The sequence below is a fragment of the Diospyros lotus genome, chromosome 6 (assembly GCF_014633365.1).
Source record: "Diospyros lotus cultivar Yz01 chromosome 6, ASM1463336v1, whole genome shotgun sequence".
In the NCBI taxonomy this organism is placed as follows: Eukaryota; Viridiplantae; Streptophyta; class Magnoliopsida; order Ericales; family Ebenaceae; genus Diospyros; species Diospyros lotus.
In genome coordinates, this window is record NC_068343.1 from 9,299,266 (window position 1) to 9,320,042 (window position 20,777).

General features: G+C 34.4%; 2 protein-coding genes and 1 non-coding gene across 4 annotated transcripts; 1 reads left to right on the top strand and 2 right to left on the bottom strand.

Moving 5' to 3' along the window:
• Positions 1-1,992: 1,992 nt before the first annotated feature.
• Positions 1,993-13,674, top strand: LOC127804748 (ATP-dependent DNA helicase DDM1). Its single transcript, XM_052341724.1, has 16 exons — positions 1,993-2,144; positions 2,418-2,502; positions 3,212-3,481; positions 3,574-3,660; positions 4,577-4,923; positions 5,101-5,290; positions 5,433-5,608; positions 7,159-7,228; positions 7,327-7,516; positions 8,231-8,329; positions 8,414-8,508; positions 8,583-8,702; positions 11,850-11,969; positions 12,105-12,203; positions 12,306-12,410; positions 12,989-13,674. Exons 2-16 carry the CDS (start codon positions 2,434-2,436, stop codon positions 13,229-13,231), a joined length of 2,280 nt encoding a protein of 759 aa, XP_052197684.1. The 5' UTR covers positions 1,993-2,144; positions 2,418-2,433; the 3' UTR covers positions 13,232-13,674.
• Positions 13,675-14,391: 717 nt separating this feature from the next.
• Positions 14,392-14,463, bottom strand: TRNAE-UUC (transfer RNA glutamic acid (anticodon UUC)). Its single transcript has one exon. It is a non-coding gene; the product is annotated as a tRNA-Glu (tRNA).
• A 585-nt stretch (positions 14,464-15,048) lies between these two features.
• On the bottom strand, positions 15,049-20,301 carry LOC127804749 (protein LIKE COV 3-like). 2 transcript variants are annotated; one of them, XM_052341725.1, is made up of 6 exons: positions 20,021-20,301; positions 19,323-19,375; positions 17,932-18,041; positions 16,171-16,341; positions 15,873-16,097; positions 15,049-15,786 (listed from the first exon to the last, which is right to left on the bottom strand). In XM_052341725.1, the coding sequence occupies exons 1-6, from the start codon at positions 20,162-20,164 to the stop codon at positions 15,680-15,682; spliced, it is 810 nt and encodes a 269-aa protein (XP_052197685.1). In that variant the 5' UTR covers positions 20,165-20,301; the 3' UTR covers positions 15,049-15,679. The 2 variants fall into 2 exon arrangements, with proteins under 2 accessions (XP_052197685.1, XP_052197686.1); XM_052341726.1 differs by having other exon boundaries at positions 15,052-15,786; positions 16,171-16,338; positions 20,021-20,300.
• Between the last annotated feature and the right edge of the window lie 476 nt (positions 20,302-20,777).

Genomic DNA, 20,777 nt, shown 5'->3' on the forward strand with positions numbered 1-20,777 from the left:
ACACAATTTGTTATTATAGTAATTTGATTTAATTTGACTCGTAAATATATAGAGTGAGGTCGAACTCAATATTTTTTAACTTACAATTTAACTGACTCCATTCAAGGGCTTAACTTAATCCGACTCATGGACTTGGCTCGTTGGACCTAATCGAATCAAATTTTAATTTTATCAAAATTATAAATAATTCATTGTTGAATTTGAATTATTGATATTTTATTTTAATAACTCTAATACTTTAAAAAATAAATAGACAACATGGCAAATTCATAATGATAATTAATAAATGTCAAATAATTTAAATCTAGTATGTAATTTTATATTTTTTATAAGCAATTTTATATCACATACAAAAATCATAATCACTTCAAATATTTTTAAATGTAAAATAAATATGTATTACCGAATTCAAATTATAAAACAATCTTTATATTTTTTAAATATTTTATAAAATTTAATACTACTTTAAAAGTGAAAAAAAAACTATTAAAAGTTGTAGCTTTCAAATTTTTAAAATCAACATTCTAAATTTTTATTTTAAAATAATTTTATATCTTATATATTAATTAAAATATTTTTAAAATTATTTTCAAACTATTTTTTAAATAATTGGCCTCATAAACTTTTGTTGGGTTTAGGCTTGACTTAGCTCGATAGTGTAATAAGACAACTCAACTCAATTAACTTTAAGTAGCTTAATTAGGCGAGCCAAATCTTGTTTTGTTATGACAAATTAAATCAATTGGATTTGTCCCATCTCACTTAACATTATTATAGAGGGTAATATAATTAAAACTAAAAAATTTTGGTCCATAAATTTTTGTTTTTGTGTAAAAAATAAGGGCCCAATAATTTATAGATTTGGTCTCATTGTATGCAAGGTTTTTCTTTATCTAATTTTTTATTAGTTTTATTAAATTGTGTTATAATTTAATAATTAAAATTATATATTTTAATATTATTATATTTATATTGTTTTACAATAATTAAGATTGAAATGTATTTGTTGTTGTGTAAAGATAAATATTTTATATGAATTTGAGTAATTTACATTGACTAAATACATATTTTTGTATTTATACTTTAATTTTTTTTTGTGGTCACTCATATTTTTCGTTATATCATGATTATACATTTTGAAATCAATTACATAAATCAATTAAAGCGTGCAACACACGCGCACTAAAATGCCCAAATTACCTGTGATACAATAGTTATGTAGGTGCAAACTAAAGATTATGACAAAAAATGCAAATGCCATCATCGATCAGAGAATACAAAAAGTGAAGAGGCAAAAACATTTGTGGCAATAGAAAGCAAAGAGGGGAAAGCATCGACAATTATGAGTGTGTGTGGTATGTTTTAATTAATATATGTAATTGATTCGAAAATATACAAACTAATGACGTAATTGAAAAAAATAAAAAATTTAAATAATCATACAAAAAAATATAATATATATATATTTGATCAATTTATATTGGTTGAAGACACATTTGTATTCACATACATGTCACATTCCCATGGTGCAAGGTATACTCCAATGGGGAATATTAATAAATAAATTTTTATAAATGAATATGACATATAAATTTATAATAATTTTATTTAAAATTAATGATATAGTATTTAATATTATTAGTTTTAAATAAACATTTTATAAATTTAAATAAAGTTATCATAAATTTGTATATATCATATAAACTTGTGAGAGTTATTTATTAATTTTATTTATAAATTTAAGATTTTTGGCCAGGGAATAGGCACCGCCGGTAAACGTCGGTCAATCAACACCGATGGCTGCGATGTAATTACCAAGATATTTCGGAGCAAATAGAGGAGGGATTTCCCGCCCAAGCTCGCAGCCTCGGACGAGGCGCTAAAAAAAATGAAAAATTCACAACAGCAACTCGGGATTGTTTTTTTTTTTTTTTTAATAGAAATTGACAAGGATGAATTAACTCAAATAACAAATTAAGGCAACATCAGTGAGACTATTGCTTAAATTAATTAATTAATTATTTTTCCCGCCGAGCATGGAGTTGCCTTTATAGAGCCCTTTCGTTTGCATTTCGGTTCGGTCCAGGTTCTTCTTCCTTCCCGTCGTTGCTCTGTAATCTCTCGAAAAATCTCAGGCAGTTTAGGTCTGATTTCAACTCTCTCTTCATATGCTCTTCTTTATGTATGCGTATATAATGGTAAATGTTATCGTTACGAACCCTAAATTTTTGATGATCGAAACCCTAGACTTTTAATTTCACGAATATACAACACGACCACCGCCAAAGGTGGGGAGAGCTACAGGATTCTAGGTCGTCAATCATTTTTATTCATTTTATTTATTTACGTGTATGCGTTTCGGAAAAAATCGTAATATTTTGCCCCTTTTTTTTTTTTAATTTGGTATTTGCTCTCAGCATCTGGACCTTGAAAATGGCGGCCGAGAACGAAACCAAGAATGATGCATCTGCAGAGTCGCCGACTTCCGTACTCGAGGACGAGGTTTGTTTATAATTTTTGTGGCCTCTATTTTTGCATTTTATTGTTGGATTAATGTGCTTTAATGCATCGCTCTATTTTGACTGGCGCGTGTGTATAGTTTTTTTGTTCTGTTTTTCATCATCTGGGTTATTCAGTTTGTGTTGGTTGGTTAGTGTTATGGGTTTTCACAGGTTGATTATGCTGTTCTTAAAATAGCAAGAAATTTACAGAAGGAAAACTTGGATAATTTTCCTGTTGTGCGGTACTGGTAAAAGTGAAGAAAACACATTGAAATGCTTGAGATGACCTATCTCTTTGTAGTTTTGCATTCCTAACTGGTTTTAATTTCCAAGGCAAGTGGCAACTAGATTATTGCTTCTGTCGGGTTGAAGTTTGTGGTGATTATATGCTATCTGTTGCTGTTTGTGTGCGCACCTAAGCCTGTATGATTTCACTCCTTTTTCTCATGTATGATCAATTGCAATTCTCGTGGAGGTGCGTTCTGGTATTTTCTACCACATCTTTTAATTCTCAATTTACTAGTTTTATTATGTCATTCTATAGCAGCAGTTACACCACATACTAGTCTACAAGTGATAAGGACTACCCTTCCCCCCTTCCCTTATTACAATTGCCATCTCTACTTTTTAGACCAAACATGTGCTTTTTCATTGCCGTCAGATTTATCTCAATATTGTATGTTTGATATATCTATTTCATTTCTGTAAAGGAGATATGCAATGAGAAAACTGGAGTCAAGATGGAAGAAGAAATTCTTCTTGATGTGAAAAATGAGGATTGTTCTCTTATATCAAAGGCCATGGTAGAGGAGGAAGAGAAGCTACTTGAAGCCCGAATAAAGGAAGAGGAAGAAATAGCAAAGCAGTATGTGGAGGCAACACAATTGAATGACACCCAGTTTGCTAAACTGGACGAGCTTCTAACCCAAGCACAGCTTTACTCAAAGTTTCTGTTGGAAAAAATGGAAGATATTACAAATGTATTTGTCTTGTGTTCATTTCTGGAAAAATGCTTTTTATGACCATCATTTTATTTTATTGCTGATTTGATATTGTATCAATTTATTGCCAGAATGGAGTGGAGGAAGGCAAGGAAGTTAGTAAAGAAAAAAAGAGAGGCCGTGATTCAAAAAGAAAGGCTGCCACACACTACAACAGCGTAAGCATATAGTTCTCTCTTCTGTTTTTATATTGATACAATTATTATCATTTTACATTAGTTGGAACTTATATTTGTTCAGGTGCAGTTATTTGTTTATCTCTATGGATATGGGAACTTGTATTCGAAATCACAATATAATTGCGCCTTTGGAATTCATTGTGGACACAATCTTCAACGTGAACTCTTTGAGTTTTATTACAGCTATGGCATGTTTTGATTAAGAAAGTGGCAAAGAATGATTTTTTGTGAACAAATTTATTGAAGCTTAACACGGCCATTGTGTTTTCCCCCTTTCTAATGAGAAATGACTATTGAGCTTGTGTGAGTGAACAGCTTGATTAAAAGGTGAATGGTCAGGTTACATTAGATTAGTTGGTTTTTTTTTGTTTCCTCACAATACAAAATAGTATATTCTTTGCAAAATGTTTCTCGCTGTACTGGAAAGGTTTATACCAACTGCAGGGGGCTGAATATATTGCTGGGACTAAACACATATTGTTATCTTATCTTCTTTTATCTTCTTTCTCTATTACATTATTTCGTATCATATATATTTGTAGGTTGATAACTTGGTTTTGTCACAATTATTTTGTGACAGGGGCCCCATCTTTTTTTTAGACTATTATTTCTAAATCAGGTTGATGTTATGGTATCCTGAATTGTCTGAACAGTTGATTGTTCTTTCTTTAATTGAAGTAATGATACATATCTAAATAAAGGGCCTTGTCCAGTTTGGACGATAAACCTTTCTGGATATTTTTTTTGGGCAACTCCTGATACTTTATTCCTGTAGTTTTGCAAATACTGTTCCTTGTTACAGGGGATATTTTTTGTGGTAATTTGATTGTGTGGTAATTTGATTTTTGCTTGCTGTGCAAAAATCTTGGATGCCAACTGTTTTCATTCTCCTCAGAGAAGGGCCAAGAGAGCTGTTGCAGCCATGCTGACCAGATCAAATGAAGGCACTGCTCCTGAAGATGTGAATCTCACTGAGGAGGAGAGAGTTGAAAAGGAACAAGCTGATTTGGTACCCTTATTAACTGGTGGAAAATTGAAGCCTTATCAGATTAAAGGTATAAAGTGGCTGATCTCGCTATGGCAGAATGGATTGAATGGAATCCTTGCTGATCAAATGGGCCTTGGGAAGACGATACAAACTATTGGCTTCCTTGCCCATTTAAAAGGGAATGGGATGGATGGGCCCTATTTGGTCATTGCCCCTCTGTCTACTCTCTCTAATTGGGTTAATGAGATATCAAGGTAAGCCTTTCTTAATTCCTGGTTGCATGATGGGGCTTAATTAGTTGGAGATAATTTTAGATACTTTGATATTTTTTCTCCTTTGCCGCTGCTGCATGATTACTATCTTTAATCTCATCTTGTTTTATTCTATTCTAGAGTTTCTAATATTCAAATTATGTTCTTTGTTTTTCATAGGTTTACGCCCTCAGTGAATGCCATTATCTACCATGGCTCTAAGAAAGAAAGGGATGACTTAAGGAGGAAGCACATGCCAAGAACCGTCAGCTCTAAATTCCCCATTGTGGTTACATCTTATGAGGTTGCATTAATGGATGCGAGAAGACACTTGAGGCATTACAATTGGAAATATCTTGTGGTTGATGAGGTGAACCCTTTATCCAACTTCTTAATCTCTCTCTCTCAACCTCTCCATCAAAATCTTGATATTAAGAATGTCTTAAATCTTGAATGTTCCATCTAAAGACTTGCCTTCTGGGAATCTAATGTATATGTCTTTCTTCTTGAAGGGTCAGAGGTTGAAAAACTCAAAATGTAAATTAATAAAGGCTTTGAAGGAGTTGCGAGTTGAAAATAAGCTTCTACTGACTGGTACTCCTCTGCAGAACAACTTGGCAGAACTATGGTCATTGCTGAACTTCATTTTGCCTGATATATTTTCATCCCATGAAGAATTTGAATCATGGTTAGTTTATTTTGCTGTTATTTTATTTCTTTTCTTTTTTCCTTTTGTTGCTTATAAGCTAACTATGATTTTCAGACTAACTCTTAAGGCAGTATTTGCCTATGTTTAGAAAATTGCACCGAGGTACCAAACCAGAAAGGGGAGAGGTTCACAGCTAAGTGATTAGACTATGATTGAATCGGGATATTTTTATGCAATAAATAAATATATTAATTAAAACTATGATATAAAAGATTTTAAAAAATAAAATTTATCACATAATATGTATTTAAAAGTGTATTAAGTAACATTTTCTTACAATTAGAAAAAAAGCTTATACAACAATATTATAATAAATTTATGATGAAAATAAATAAAAGTCAAGATCAAATATTTAAATTACAAATCAAAAATTAAAAAATTATTCATGTATTAATAAAATGATTGATGGTATTCCAATAGTTGACATAACTCCTTTCAAATATTTCAAATTACTATTATATTTTTAAATTTAAAAATAAAATAAAAGAAGAAAAAAACTCAGTCTGACTTACTGGTTGGTCCTGGTTCTCAAAACACTGGTATTTTCTGAGTCTACTTGTCTTGTGACAGACTATTCTAAGTGTGATCTTAGGTCCTTCTGCAGGCACTGCTCTGTGTATACATATCCCCTTACCATGTGAGTTATCTAAGTAGTAGTAAGCATGTTATATTGGTTCGGGTTAACTAAGGTCACATAGTCTATGTAGATATTAATTGAACCTGTAATTACTTGCAGATTTTTCCAATGCTTTCTAATTCTGCCATTTTGAGGATTAACCATTATTTCAACATTCTAGTGCTTGCTAAAGGCTTGTAGAAAAGAATGGTTTTAAATTCTGATATTATTTCAATTTTTGTGGACCATGAATGTTGCATGAAGAGAGGTGGTCATTGTGTTGGTTAAACTTGGTTAAATAAGATAAAAAACGGGTGGTTTCAAAGTATGATTGAAATTTTTTTGCCTCTGCTGGTTTAGGAATTGAGATATATCCTTCTGTGAGGTGGTGGACAAACTTGCTATGTTTTTGGTTACACCACGTGCAGGAATCATATTCTCTCATCACTTTGAGCTGCATCTTCAATGACTTGGTAAAGATTTTGTTAATATCTTTTTGTAGAAGTTTTGAACTCCTTAGTCTTTGTGAAGGTTTTGCAGAATGGAGGAAAAATAACTAGGAAATATGGATCAGAGTACCAACTTATGTTATTGGAAATAACTTCATTCACCTATGCTATCTATCGTATGACTTGTATCTGTTGCTGAATCAGAACAGTGAAGGATGGTATTTACTCACGTTTATTTGACAACTGATTGAGGCAACATGCCATCCAAGAGCTGATTCACAGTTTTTATTTATTATTTCTTATTTGTTAGATTCTACACAATGTTTTATAGTTAGAGCTACTCTTATCTGCATTTTAATTATGTGCATATCTGAGAAGGCTAAGGTAAACACTAGTGATCAATCGATTGTGGTTATGTGCCATGCTGTGAATATGTACTTACAATGATGTGATTGTATATTCAGGTTTGATCTTTCGGGCAAGTGCAACAATGAAGCTTTGAAGGAAGAATTAGAAGAGAAGAGAAAGGCTCAAGTATGTATTATTTTCTGGTTTCTTCTGTTTTACCCCCTTCCCCTATATCAATAAATTAGAGTTTTATGTATAATACTTTGTTGTTTTTGTACTTGCAGGTGGTAGCAAAACTCCATGCCATCTTGCGTCCCTTTCTCCTTCGGAGAATGAAATCAGATGTTGAACAGATGCTCCCCCGGAAGAAAGAGATTATCTTGTATGCTAACATGACCGAACATCAAAAGAACTTCCAGGATCATCTAATAAATAAGACACTTGAAAAGTATTTGCAGCAGAATGTGGCACTCGGTAATTGGTTTTCTTTGCTTATGGGCTGCTTTAGCCAAATTCCAAATCATTGTGGAGCCATGCAACAGATGAATGAGAAAGGGAAATATTTCCCCTCTAATCTGGTTTACTGCTGCTACTGATCTTAGCAGTAATATGAAATTGTACTGATAACATATAAATATGAAAAAACAACCGTAAGAATAAAATATTTGTGAGATTAAGTCATTAAGATAAATCAGAATTATCTTTATGAATGGAAGGTATCTCTTTATTAGTTGGTATGCTTATTTCCCTTTCAGTGGCATGGTGCCAGAGAGGAATGCCCATGGGCTATGTCTGAGATACAGGTGTCAGGAATATAGTAATCTTCTTTTTTTTGTTGTTGCTGGAAATAGCCCTGGAGCATGGTTTCCTTCAAGCAGATATTGAATGTTTCTGCTCATAAGCTCTTGAAATGTTATTAAATTTGTTTAACTGATTCAGGGGAGAGGAATGTATCTGAGTTATTGTGGGATAATGCTATATTGTATCCTTCCACTGTCATGATGTTATATGTACAATCCAATTTTATATACGAGTGGGCTATTGGTGTACATGAAGTCAATCTAATATATTTCTGAATGTAGTCAATTTGTACATATTTGGGCTGATGTTCTACTTAAGTGCTACACTCACCACTATTTAAAGTAGCATTTGCCAAATTTCATGATGGGTTTGTTTTACAAAATGCAGGCCGTGGTGGTATGAAAGGGAAGCTCAATAACTTGATGATACAACTTAGGAAGAATTGCAACCATCCTGATCTGTTAGAGTCTGCTTTTGATGGCTCTTGTATGTCTTCTGCAACATATTTATTAGGTCTAAAGTAGCTGTTCCACAAAGTTTATTCATGTTACTGTTTTTCTTTCTTGACAGATTTCTATCCACCCGTGGAGCAGATAGTTGATCAGTGTGGAAAATTTCAGTTGCTGGACAGGTTGCTAGTAAAACTATTTGCTCGGAAGCACAAAGTATGCTTGTGAATAAAGTGTAGCTTTTCTCCCAATTATTGAATCTTCTTCTCAGTCATATTCATTGCAAACAGGTTCTAATCTTCTCTCAATGGACTAAGGTGCTTGATATAATGGAGTACTATTTTAGCGAAAAGGGATTTGAAGTCTGTAGAATTGATGGTAGTATGAAATTGGCAGAAAGAAGAAGACAGGTTAGTCCTACCCCATGAACAATTCGAACTTAATTCCAGCTTCTTGTTTATTTACCTGGTTGAGTTTTTAGCAGACTTTATGTTTTGGACTTGTATATAGATTGCTCTGTAAACAGGGGATATGAAAAATTGGATGATTTTGATTTTGGTAAACCTGGCTTTGCATAATTTTCAAATAACCACACTCATAATTGACAGTATTGTATTTTTGAAATTTTAGAATTTTCATAATTCAATTGACATTGAAATTGTACTGTATAGCCTATGAAACATATTACCACTTTTGTTTAGAGGGAATGACTGGTAATATTCTGTTGATATTATTGCATTTTGAGGTGGCTTCCAATTAGTTCGTATATTAATGGCTAATCATTTAGTTTGTGCAATATGAAAATGAAAGCATTTTGTAAATGTAGCACTTGGAGATAATGGAGAACTTGGAAACCACAATTGGTGGTCATGGCTAATTCTCTTAGCCTATAAATAGGTCTACTTCATTTGTGTTGAAGCATCCATTTTTTGAGGATCCAATTTGAGAAGAGCAATTCCTTTGAACTCTCTTGTGAGAGTTAGTACTTGAGATTGTTTTTGGTGAGGTGCTCAAGTGCATTTGTAAATTGTTCTTCTTTTGAAATTTGTGAGAAAGAGTGTTTTGGAGAGGTTGAGATATTTGCATTCCACATTTGTCATAGTAGTGGAAATTTGGAATCTCCCTTCATGGATGTAGTCAATTTGCCAAACCACGTAGATTTGGTGGTCTCTTTCTATTTTGAATTTGTTCTATTTTGCATCGGTCTAGCTGTCGGCCATTTGCTTCCGCGCACAACAATTGGTATTAGAACAAGGGGATCTCGGTACGATCTTGGAAAGGATTGTCTAAGAGATTGGGATTTTAAGTGAGTGCCATTGTGACTCGACCAGCCTTTCTTGGGAACTAACCTAGTTTAATCTAGGAAAGCTCTGTCTAAGGAGATTGGTTTTTAAGTGAGACAAGTGGTGACTTCCCTAGTCTTTCCTGGGAACTAACCTATTGGAGAAATGTCTGACAAGTCCTCGACTACATCGATGGCTCTTTTGAATCCTCCTATAACCACTTCGGTTGCACCTTCGAGGTCTGCAATGTCTTCCACAAGGACAGTGGTGACTAATGCAAAAATAGATGTGGAGAAGTTTGATGGCACCAATAACTTTACGGTGTGGCAATGGATGCGTTGTTTTAACAAGTGCTAGACATGGCTCTTGAAGAAAACAAACTAGATATGGATGATGTGGAGTGGACAAGGATTAATTGGAGTGCCTGTGTGATCATCCGTTCGTGTCTCACCAGAGAGCAGAAGTTTCCTTATATGATGGAGAAATCGGCAAGCAATTTGTGGAAGAAGTTAGAGAAGCAATTTATATTGAAAAGTTGCCAAAACTAACTCTCTCTAAAGAAGTTATTTCGCTTTCGATATCAGTCCGGTACAACTATGTACAACCACGTTATTGAGTTCAAGAAGTTAGTGGTTGAATTGATAAACCTTGAAGAATCTTTCAAGGACAAAGATAAGGCCATGTTGCTCTTGACTTCTCTTCCCGATGATTATGAACATCTTGTCACTACTTCACGGAAAGGATGTAATTACTTTCGATGAAGTATGTGTTGCTTTGTACAATCATGAGATTCGAAAGGACCAGAAGGAGCATGGAAGCACAACAGGAGAAGCCTATATTGTAAGAGGTCGTGCTCAGGGTCGTAATCCCGAGAGAAGGGGCAAATCTTGTTCAAAGGGCAAACCTCTTAAAGATGAATGCGCCTTTTGTCATGAAAAAGGTCATTGGAAGAAGGATTGTCCAAAGCTAAAGAACAAAAACAAGGGTAAAGTTGTTGTTGAAGCCACTTCAGAAGCTTGCATGGCCAAGTGTGCAGATGACGGGTTAGAATTTGCACTAGTTGGCACATCACATCAAGCAAATCTTACTCCGACAAAAGGATTTTGGATTCGGGTTGCACTTATCATATGTGTCTCAATAGGGAGTGGTTCTTTAACTTTGAAGAGCTAGATGGTGGTGTTGTTTACCTTAGCAATGATGAGACTTGCAAACAATAGAGATAGGTTCAATCCGTTTGAGTAGCCATGATGGATCAACTAGAATTTTGACAGATGTTCGGTATGTACCGAATTTGAAGAAGAATCTCATCTCAGTGGGAGCCTTAGAATCCAAAGTCTTATTCATGATTATACGAGATGGAGTTCTAAAAGTTACTTTAAGTTCACTTGTGGTGATGAAAGGCATTAGGAGAAATAACTTGTATTTCTTCCAAGGTAATACAATTGTTGGAATGGTGGCTACAGCATCTGGGGAAGACAGAGATTCAGAAGTTACCAAACTATGGCGCATGCGTTTGGGACATGTTGGTGAAAAAGCTCTACAGCATCTGGTGAAGCAAGGCTTATTGAAAGGTACATTTGGTGATGCTCTTTCCCAGCTTGTTTGGCAACAACTTCTTGATTAGCAAATTGTAACCAAGGTGGAGATTATTGCATTTTGAGGTGGCTTCCAATTAGTTGGTATATTAATGGCTAATCATTTAGTTTGTACATTATGAAAATGAAAGCATTTTGTAAATGGAGCCCTTGGAAACCACAATTGGTGGTCATGGCTCATTCCCTTGGCCTATACATAGGTCTCCTTCATTTGTGTTGAAGCATCCATTTTTGAGGATCCAATTTGAGAAGAGCAATTCCTTTGAACTCCCTTGTGAGAGTTAGTACTTGAGATTGTTTTTGGTGAGGAGCTCAAGTGCATTTATAAATTGTTCTTCTTTTGAAATTTGTGAGAAAGAGTGTTTTGGAAAGGTTGAGATATTTATATTCCACATTTGTCATATTAGTGAAAATTTGGAATTTCCCTTTGAGGATGTAGGCAATTTGCCAAACCACGTAAATTTGGTGGTGGTCTCTTTCTATTTTGAATTTGTTATTTCTATTTTTGCATCGGTCTACCTGTTGGCCATTTGCTTCCACGCACAACAGATATAAATCTCCTCTCTTGTTTGCTTATTTTGGTTCTGATGTATGGCAAACCTTGTCTGTTAGCTATTGGTCTAATGTTGGCAAATGTGAATATAAGCTCTTTAATGACACAACTTTCATTTACAAACAGATCCAGGAGTTCAATGATGTGAACAGTAATTACAGGATATTTCTTCTCAGCACTAGGGCTGGCGGGCTGGGTATCAATCTTACTGCGGCTGATACCTGCATTCTATATGACAGTGACTGGGTACATTATTATTATTATTAGTTTCTTTTCAGATCCCATCTTATCCCATCTTCTTTGTTTTTTTATTGCCTCTTCTAATGTTTTCAACATATTGTTGATTATTTCAATGTGTATTTTATTGCTTTTGCATCCCAGAATCCCCAGATGGATTTACAGGCAATGGACCGATGTCATAGAATAGGTCAGACAAAGCCTGTTCATGTTTACAGGCTGGCAACTGCTCAATCTGTGGAGGTAGTTAACTCATGAATGCTAGTGCTAACCCTTTTTAGTCCAATGAAGCTTTATTTTATTTAATTCATATGGTTAAGAGACTGAAGAAGTGCATGCTCCCAGGGTCGTATATTGAAAAGAGCTTTCAGTAAATTAAAGCTTGAGCATGTGGTGATTGCGAAGGGGCAGTTTCAGCAAGAAAGAACCAAGCCCAGTGGTGATGTGGAGGTTTGTAATTTATACTGGATTATCATTCAATTCAGTAGTATTTTTATATTTGATTATCGCATTAATTCGTATGTTAGTCTGTACTGGATTTCTTTGGTTAGAGAGCCAGCGTTGGATCTAAATTATCTCTTGCAAAATTACTCAAGTATCCTTGAAGACTGAAGCCCTTCATTTTCTGTGGCTACAAGTCCTATTGTCAGATAAACAACACATGGTTGAAGCTCTTGATTATATCCTCTACATAAGAAGCGGAAGCATGTTAACTTGTACATCTTGTTTATTTTCCAAATTCTTAAGTTAGGTTGAATCTTTAGGGCTTTTTCGGTTGTAGAAAATATTTTTTTAATTCTAGATTTTTATTGAATAATTAAATTTCCCATTAAAAATAAAAAAAAACTCCGTGTTCTGAATTTTTCTGACTTTTATACTACGAATTTAAAAAACATTTATTTTGATTTTTCTAAATTTTCTGAAATAAATCCTATGATTTTTTGAAACATTTATGGTAAATAATTTGCTTCGTGGTAAAAATGTGTTTTGCTTATTCTGGCTTGAAGCACTAGTTCTCTCAATTCCAGGAGGAGGATCTGCTTGCGCTGCTTCGTGACGAGCAGGATGCTGAAGACAAGATGATACAGACAGACATCAGTGATGAAGATATGGAAAGGGTGTTGGACCGCAGTGATCTAGTAGTTTCTGTTCCATCTAGCGAGGGTGGTATTTCTGACACTCCGATCGGTGCTTATCCTCTCAGAGGCCCTGGCTGGGAGGTTGTAATGCCAACTGCAACTGGTGGCATGCTTTCTACCATTAACAATTAGCGCTTTAGTTTGACGCTAGATTTTGAAGTTACACAGTTTGATTTGGCATTTGCGGAACTATATATATATATATATATAATGATGCCGTACAGGGCTGGAACTTGGATGCTCTGAAAAGTTTTCTTAGTGGGGGAAGCTTTCTCTTTCGTGTCGTGAAGTTTTGGAGAGGGAGCTGTTTTTCCAGCAGAATTGTACTGATGTAGTAGAATCCCCATGGCCTTGAATCTTCAAAGGTGTTGGTTTTGGTATTACAGGTGCATAGACACTGCCCTCTGAGGCCTAAATTCTTGCAGTATTGAGTGTGTGGTCTCTCTGCCTTTGATTATTAATGATTAATTTTAGTCTTAATTTGATAATTGTGTTGGATCTGCTTGTAATAATGTTAATGTCTGCGGGTTTAAGTTACATTTTTGTTTTAATGGAAACATGGGCTGTTCCAATCTCATCCCGACTAAATCTCCCCCATGTCTAAACAAATTGCCTCTCTCACATGGATTTTGTTTAGTTTGCATGTGTTCTTGATGTCAGGATGGATGGTCTCGTGCAATTTACCAGCTAATGAAAAGTAATCAGTTTTGATGGGGGATCGTCCAAAACAAAACATGGATGTGTGCGGGCGGGATCTCTCTTCGGCATGATATGATATCTAAGAACACTGTTACTTGAACATGCCCTAATGTAAAATAAAAGGAATACATTATATAAGTAAAAAAAAATTATGTAATAATTATATATTGCGCGTTTGATATGTAGACAAATTATTATACATTTGAATTTTCACATTACAGAAATTGTTAATGAAAATGTTATTTAGACATTCAAATATAACATTTTTAATAACATTTGTGTATTAAATATAATATATATCAATATCACAATTGAGTATCTGAATAATCTTTTCAAACTACTAATACAGACTAGCCTGAAAGGATAAGAGAAACTTCAGCAAAAATAGAAAAAAACAAGAAATGGAAGGACAAGGGCGAGGCTCGTGAGGGTCTGAAGAGTGAAGAGGATCCATTGCAATTGCTGCCAGACACTGCCTGATATAACTAACATTGCAAAATACGGGAATGGAGGCGGGACTAGTATATTAGTATTGCAGAGTGTGGGATGTCAAATACAAAGATGAGATGGTTGCCACCCAAAAGGCAGGCTTTTTCCGTTGCCGGGAATCGAACCCGGATCTCCTGGGTGAAAGCCAGATATCCTAACCGTTGGACTACAACGGAACAGTTGGCATGTTAAATGTCAAGAAATCTCAAAAAGGAAGCGGCACACCATAATTTCTTATGCTCTTCCTGTGTCTTTTCTTCATCAATTTTTTTTTTTTTTGTTTTCTTGGAAGTTGAGATTTTCTGTCCAAATCTCTTGAGCCTACAAGATAATTTGACGTAATCTGATGTTTTTTTTTTAAGAGAAAAAGAGTTTGGATTTTGAAGCTATGATTATGAATACTATCATATAAGTATTGAACTCTTCATTAATATAATATAATATTAATATCGAACAATACTAAATAACATTTCAAATATATTAATATATTACTATTACTTTTTGTTCTTATTTTTCACAGATTTTTTGACCACATAAATATAAAAAATTTCAAAGTTAAAATACCTAAAGAATGTAACACTTTATATATATATAATTATATCATGCATTATTATTCATCGTGACTCTATAATATATATAAAATGATTAAATTACAGACCCAATAATATTAAATATAAAATTTCATATCTTCAAGGCATCATGTTTGCACAAAATTTTAATATCTCTAACCAATCATTTGCTGCCACATATTAACAATGATGGAAAATTTATATGCCATCATATTTTTTGGTCAAAATATTTAAGTGGTGACTCAAAAACACAGAATAATTTCTCGTACAATAGAGACTAGGTCAAAATGTTTAAGTGGTGACTCAAAAACACAGAATAATTTCTCGTATAATAGAGACTAGTAGTTGTTGCATCCCCCATATGACAGGATCGAGAAACTCACTCAATAATGAGGATCTCTGGGCTGATATCTTAACCAGTAGGAAACTTGTCATTACCAGCCAATATTGGCTATTTGGCTTTAACTTGTAGGCTTGCAGAATAGTAGTTAATCGTTCCACAAATTAAGCTTCCTTCTTCTAGCAAGCCGAAACATGAGATCGAACTCTTACTAGACTCAACCCGTCAATGGACATGGAAACAACGTATAGTGAAAACATATGAAGCTCTTGCTTACAATCACCAACAAAGTCTAAAAAAGACCCCAAAACACGAACACTTTCTTAACACGAAAATCAACGTTATGAGTTTTCCTGTCTTGGAGAAGTTTGAACTTCTCTCTCAATAATCTACCTTCTAATAATATGGTATTCTGGCCTAGCCCTATATTCTAAGTCTTCCCACAAATGTAAAACAAAAATTTCATCATTCAAGAGATGACTGTTAAACTTGTGGGATGGTAAATTTCCCAACTCTTGGCGAAAGAATGCTTTGAGGATCCGTTACAGTCAATACTTGTGGTATGGACAAGCCTCCCGAGATGACAATCTCTGCACCGTATGAAATAAAAGAAACAAATTTAAATGACCAGTATGGAAATCTCCAGCAAAATCTAAATGTGGGTTTTGATTCTTACCAATCCCTTCTCGAACAGAGAGGTTAGGTCTCATGATATCCTTGGAATTGACGAGAAAAATTTCACCCAGATAAAGGTGGTTGGTTGGCACGTAGACGCAGCAGAGCTCTTCTGCTCCTGAGCTCTTACGAAGAATAACTGTAGATGTGATGAAGCCGAATGCATATTCCCCAATCCGCGGATGCCTTACGATTGCCACTTCCTTGAAGGCATGGGAACCCTGGTCTGAAAGAATAATTTACATTGTCGATTTAGGATCAGAAGTGCTGAGACCAGAATTTGAATTGAGAATGTGCACCTGGTGATATTGCTGCACTTATTTGTTTTGAGGCAGTATATATATAGCTCATAACGGGCATTTTCTTGATAAACCACTCCCCCAAGCCAAGAAGAGAGGCTCCCACCCATGAAGACATGAACACACCAACCAAGAAGATGAAAGTGATAGAGGTCACAAATCCAAGACCTGCTGCCAATGGTATAGTAATTAGAATATAGGTTTTTCAGGAACCACATACTTCCTAAACTCACACGACTAGAAGAATCATTGGCTTGTGTTATTTTGGTTATTTTCAAATTGAAAACAATGAAAATTTTAAAATACTATCATTTTTATGTAAAAATGTTAATTTGACCAGCATAAGAGTCACAAATGAGCCGAGTCGTTAGCGAGCGGCTCGGTGTTCAACTTGATAAAAACTCATTCGAGTTTGTTCGTTAAGGTAAATAAACCGAGATTAAACCTAACTTTGAACCTCAATTTATAAATGAGCCAAGCTAGAGCTCGGTAAAACTCGACTCGTTAACTCGCGAGCTAATTCGATTAAAGGCTTGCAAGCAAGTTTGATTAAAAGTTCGCAAATAGCTCGTGAATAGATTTGTTTATAAATATATTAATAAATTTATTCATAATTTTATAAAAATATTATTTAACATAAATTTATCAAACTTTAAATTATTATAATAATATCATTAAATTTTGTTGAATTTGATTTTGAGAATGTTTTGAGGATAAGAAATTAAATACAAAACTTTAATACACTTTCTCCATTAAAATGCGTTGATAATAAAATATGCTCTGACTTGAGATTAATAAATTAATACCTAGTTTACTGTTGGGATTTGTTAATTATCATATTCGATTTTAAGTTATATTTGTTGATTATTTGCATATTAGATTATTAAGTTTTTTTTAAACATAATTCTGACGAATTCGAGCTCGAGCCCATGCTCGGGCTTGCCAAAAGCTTGTCAAGCTCGAACTCGAGCCCATGTCGAGCTTGAGCTCAAGCTCGAGCCTAAGCTCAAGCTTGCCGAGCCGAGCCTAGACTAAGCTTAGCAAAGCTTAACTCAACTTGGTTTGATTGCAACCCCTGCATAACATCGTTTTATTGTTTCCTAAAACCAAGATACTGTCAGGAAAATTTTCTCAAAAAGATCTAACAAAATAAATTCAGTAAATGCATTCTCTGGAGTTCATATGATTTTTTGAAATCGTTACCTTATTAAGCCATTAATTTCTAAGGACTCCCATCAAGTCAAACGGGGTGTTATGACTTCAGTAAAGCAAGAAGTATTTGCCACAATGAGGCATCCTTCCAATATATATGTAGAATATTAACAACCCATTGATTTCTAAGGAATCCCATCAAGTCAAACAGGGTATCTGGCTTCAGTAAAACAAGTAGTATCTGCCACAATTACATCCTTCTGGTGTATGTATAAAATTGAAATGGATGTCCTATAGTTACAGAATAATGCAAGTTTTCAGATGTCTGGAGCAGCATAAAACACAAATTTGCAGCGGGTTCAAGGACGAATATTCTTGGCCATGGTAAAGAAAAAAAAAACAGGGGAAATATCAGCCATTACTTGTTATCTTAGCCAAGAAATTGACATCAAGTACTTTTGTGTGTTTTAATCTGCTTCTATTTTCTTCTACTTTCATTTTCATATAGATAACGCCTTTACTGAAGCAAACTTCGATAGCATATTAGGATAAACAACAATGTTCACAAAGTAAAGGGTGCAGCAAAATTTTTAAATAGTGCTCACTAACCAAATATATTGATACCGAGATGTTCGTACACTGGAGAGAAGAACCCATCCATGAAATGAATAAACCACCAAGTGGTGTAAAATGTGATTGCAATAGGAAGCAAAATGACACTGCAAAAAATTTTCAAGCTGGTTATGTACCAAAAAAGTATCAAACTATTAAATTAAAAGAATGTACTAGTGCAGATACTAGATAGTAAGTTGATATATGAAAGATTACAAAGGATGTATTTATCTGCAAGGAACACAAGATCATTGTTTAACTGTAATGCAACCAGACATACTTAAAACCTATTGTGGATTTACTTTCAGTGACATATAGGAGGCGTTATTCACCATCGGATAGGACTGCATTCCATATAGTGTGGCATGATGTAGGCAATATACTCCTCCTGGATGTGCTCACTTAGAAGATTGAAGAAGGCACAGATGATCCATCTTAAGATTTATTAAATTACTCCCACTCTTTTATTATCTGTTGAAAGTTGCTTATACTTTCTTAATGCACAGTTGTATCAGTAGCTAAAGATCTTACTGATATTCTAGATTCTAAAGTAGAAAAAGGTTCATAAATTGTTTGCTACCAGAGGCTTGGCTAGTTTACTATGTCACTTATCACAGTCTTTAGCTAGCTACTACATGGTTCTGCACTTATGCCTCATGCTACATTCATATTCTGTGCTTTCTCATAGGACACTGTAATTTCCACCTGATGGAATATTATTAGCACACTGTTGGGATTTTCTCAATCAAAACCTAGATTTCAACACAACGCTACAACTAAAAGTGTGGAGAAAGAGAGAGTGAAGAAGGTGACCATATTTTTCTCCTGATTTCAGCCTTCTGTATCCACCCTCAGATGGTTTGAGTTAGCTGTCTTATTATATTATGTAATACGAGCCACTGCAAACAAGGATCTGGATTTCTATTAAGCAGTAAGACAGAATAAACATGTCAAATACATATTGTCCTGAGGAAGGGAAAATAGGAATGACAAGCCTTTAGTTGTTCTGGACTTCGCACATGTTGGGAAAATACAGATTAGGATTGCTATCCCAAAAATACACACATGCTAAGGTTTAAACACAATTTTTATGACCAAAGAGAAGTAGTATACATGATTATGAAATTCCATTTCAGCATTATCTAGGATATAGAGGGCATAAAAAGCAACCAAAGGTTTTCCTGTCAGAATTATGATCACAAACAGGAAAACAATTACAGAACCGACCATGGGGAGTCTGAGGCCAACTTGTCAGTGGATCAAGTAGTCTTTTTAATTAAGAATAATGCCCTATATTATGAAAAGACGTATGCATTCACTAAGAAATAATATAATAGCTTGAATAAAACAATGAGGTTAAACTGCCTTTCAGGTGAAAGAGAACTAACCATCCTGACATAAACTTTTTTGAAGCCCAGCTACGAAATACTTTGTAAAATGCCTGCACAAGAGAATCCAGAATAAACCCTCTTAGTCATTCTATTTCTTGCCTTCTCTTTTTCTTTTTGTGAAGTAACCTTATTTAATATGCCAAAGCAACAAACCTACCGGAGGTTACAACTGGCTAAACAAGCCCTTCTCAGCTACCCTGAACCACTTATTTTGAACTTATAAATCTATTCAAATGCGCATGACTTGCATTACACCATCGTACAATTTCCATCAAATTATAGCAGCATATATCATACCTGCATCATGTTTAACTTGCTACATATTTTACGTTGCTTTTTTACGATTCATAATACCTAACAAAAAGGTCACAGTAAAACCCATTCTACTGAAATGGAGCAATCCTTTCCTTTTTTCTCTTTTCTGTTTTCCGGTAATAAACTTCTACATTTCAGTGCAAAATGCTCGATCCTTCTCTCTCAACGAAATAAAACGAGAATAAAAACAATCGCGGCACTTCCGCGAACGATCATTTGATGAATGGCAATGCGAGGGTTAGCCGTAACAAAATTGCAAACAATTATCACACTGCCATAAAATTACATGAACATCGACGTGTTTGTCCTAGTGGATGCGCAAAAACACGATACATTCACGGAGAATGCGCGATTGTGTAGGTGTAGAAGCAGAGAGGGACCTGTTTTCCGGAGCTCGAAACGAGAGGAGAGGGCGATATTGACGACGATTTGGAATTGGAATCGGAATCAGAGCCTTTTCCTCTGTCATTGTGATCAACTGGTATCAGACGCTGTAGATCTTTGTCCTTCTCCCTCGTCCCCATCTCTCTTCTTCTCCTTATCTCTCCGCAAGCTGCCAGCAACGTACTATATGTTGTTGTCAATGGAATCTCTCTCCGACGTATCCGGTCATATCATCGTTCACGTTCATATCCTGTTCTCTGTTTGGATGCAGCTTCTCAATTTCGTTGCCCTTTTTGAGTAACTTTTTATGTCCCATCTATCAAAATTTTTTTTTTTTTTTATGATCCAAAGTGTTTGAGATTTGCCCACCTAATTCTAAAGGAAATCGGCATTTCCCATTATTAGATCTTCGGATCAATCAGATGCGATTACAAGTTTATACATTTTCAAGCAAACACGTGATCAATCTCCATCAAATAAGACATTTCTATCTCTACTGAGAATTGATTTTCTGTTACTTTCAATAAAACTTTAAAACTTTATCACTTATGTCATCTATATAGCATCTTTCATAATTTTTCATTAGAAAAAGATTAAAAGTAAACAAGAAGTAGGTTTTAAAAATGACTAAAAATCGTAATCTTTTGCAATTCATTCATTCAATATTTGTTTTTGAGAAATTATCTTTTTTCTTATAGCTTTGTTAAAAATATATATAATTAATTTTGCATAATATGGTCTCAATAAAAAATT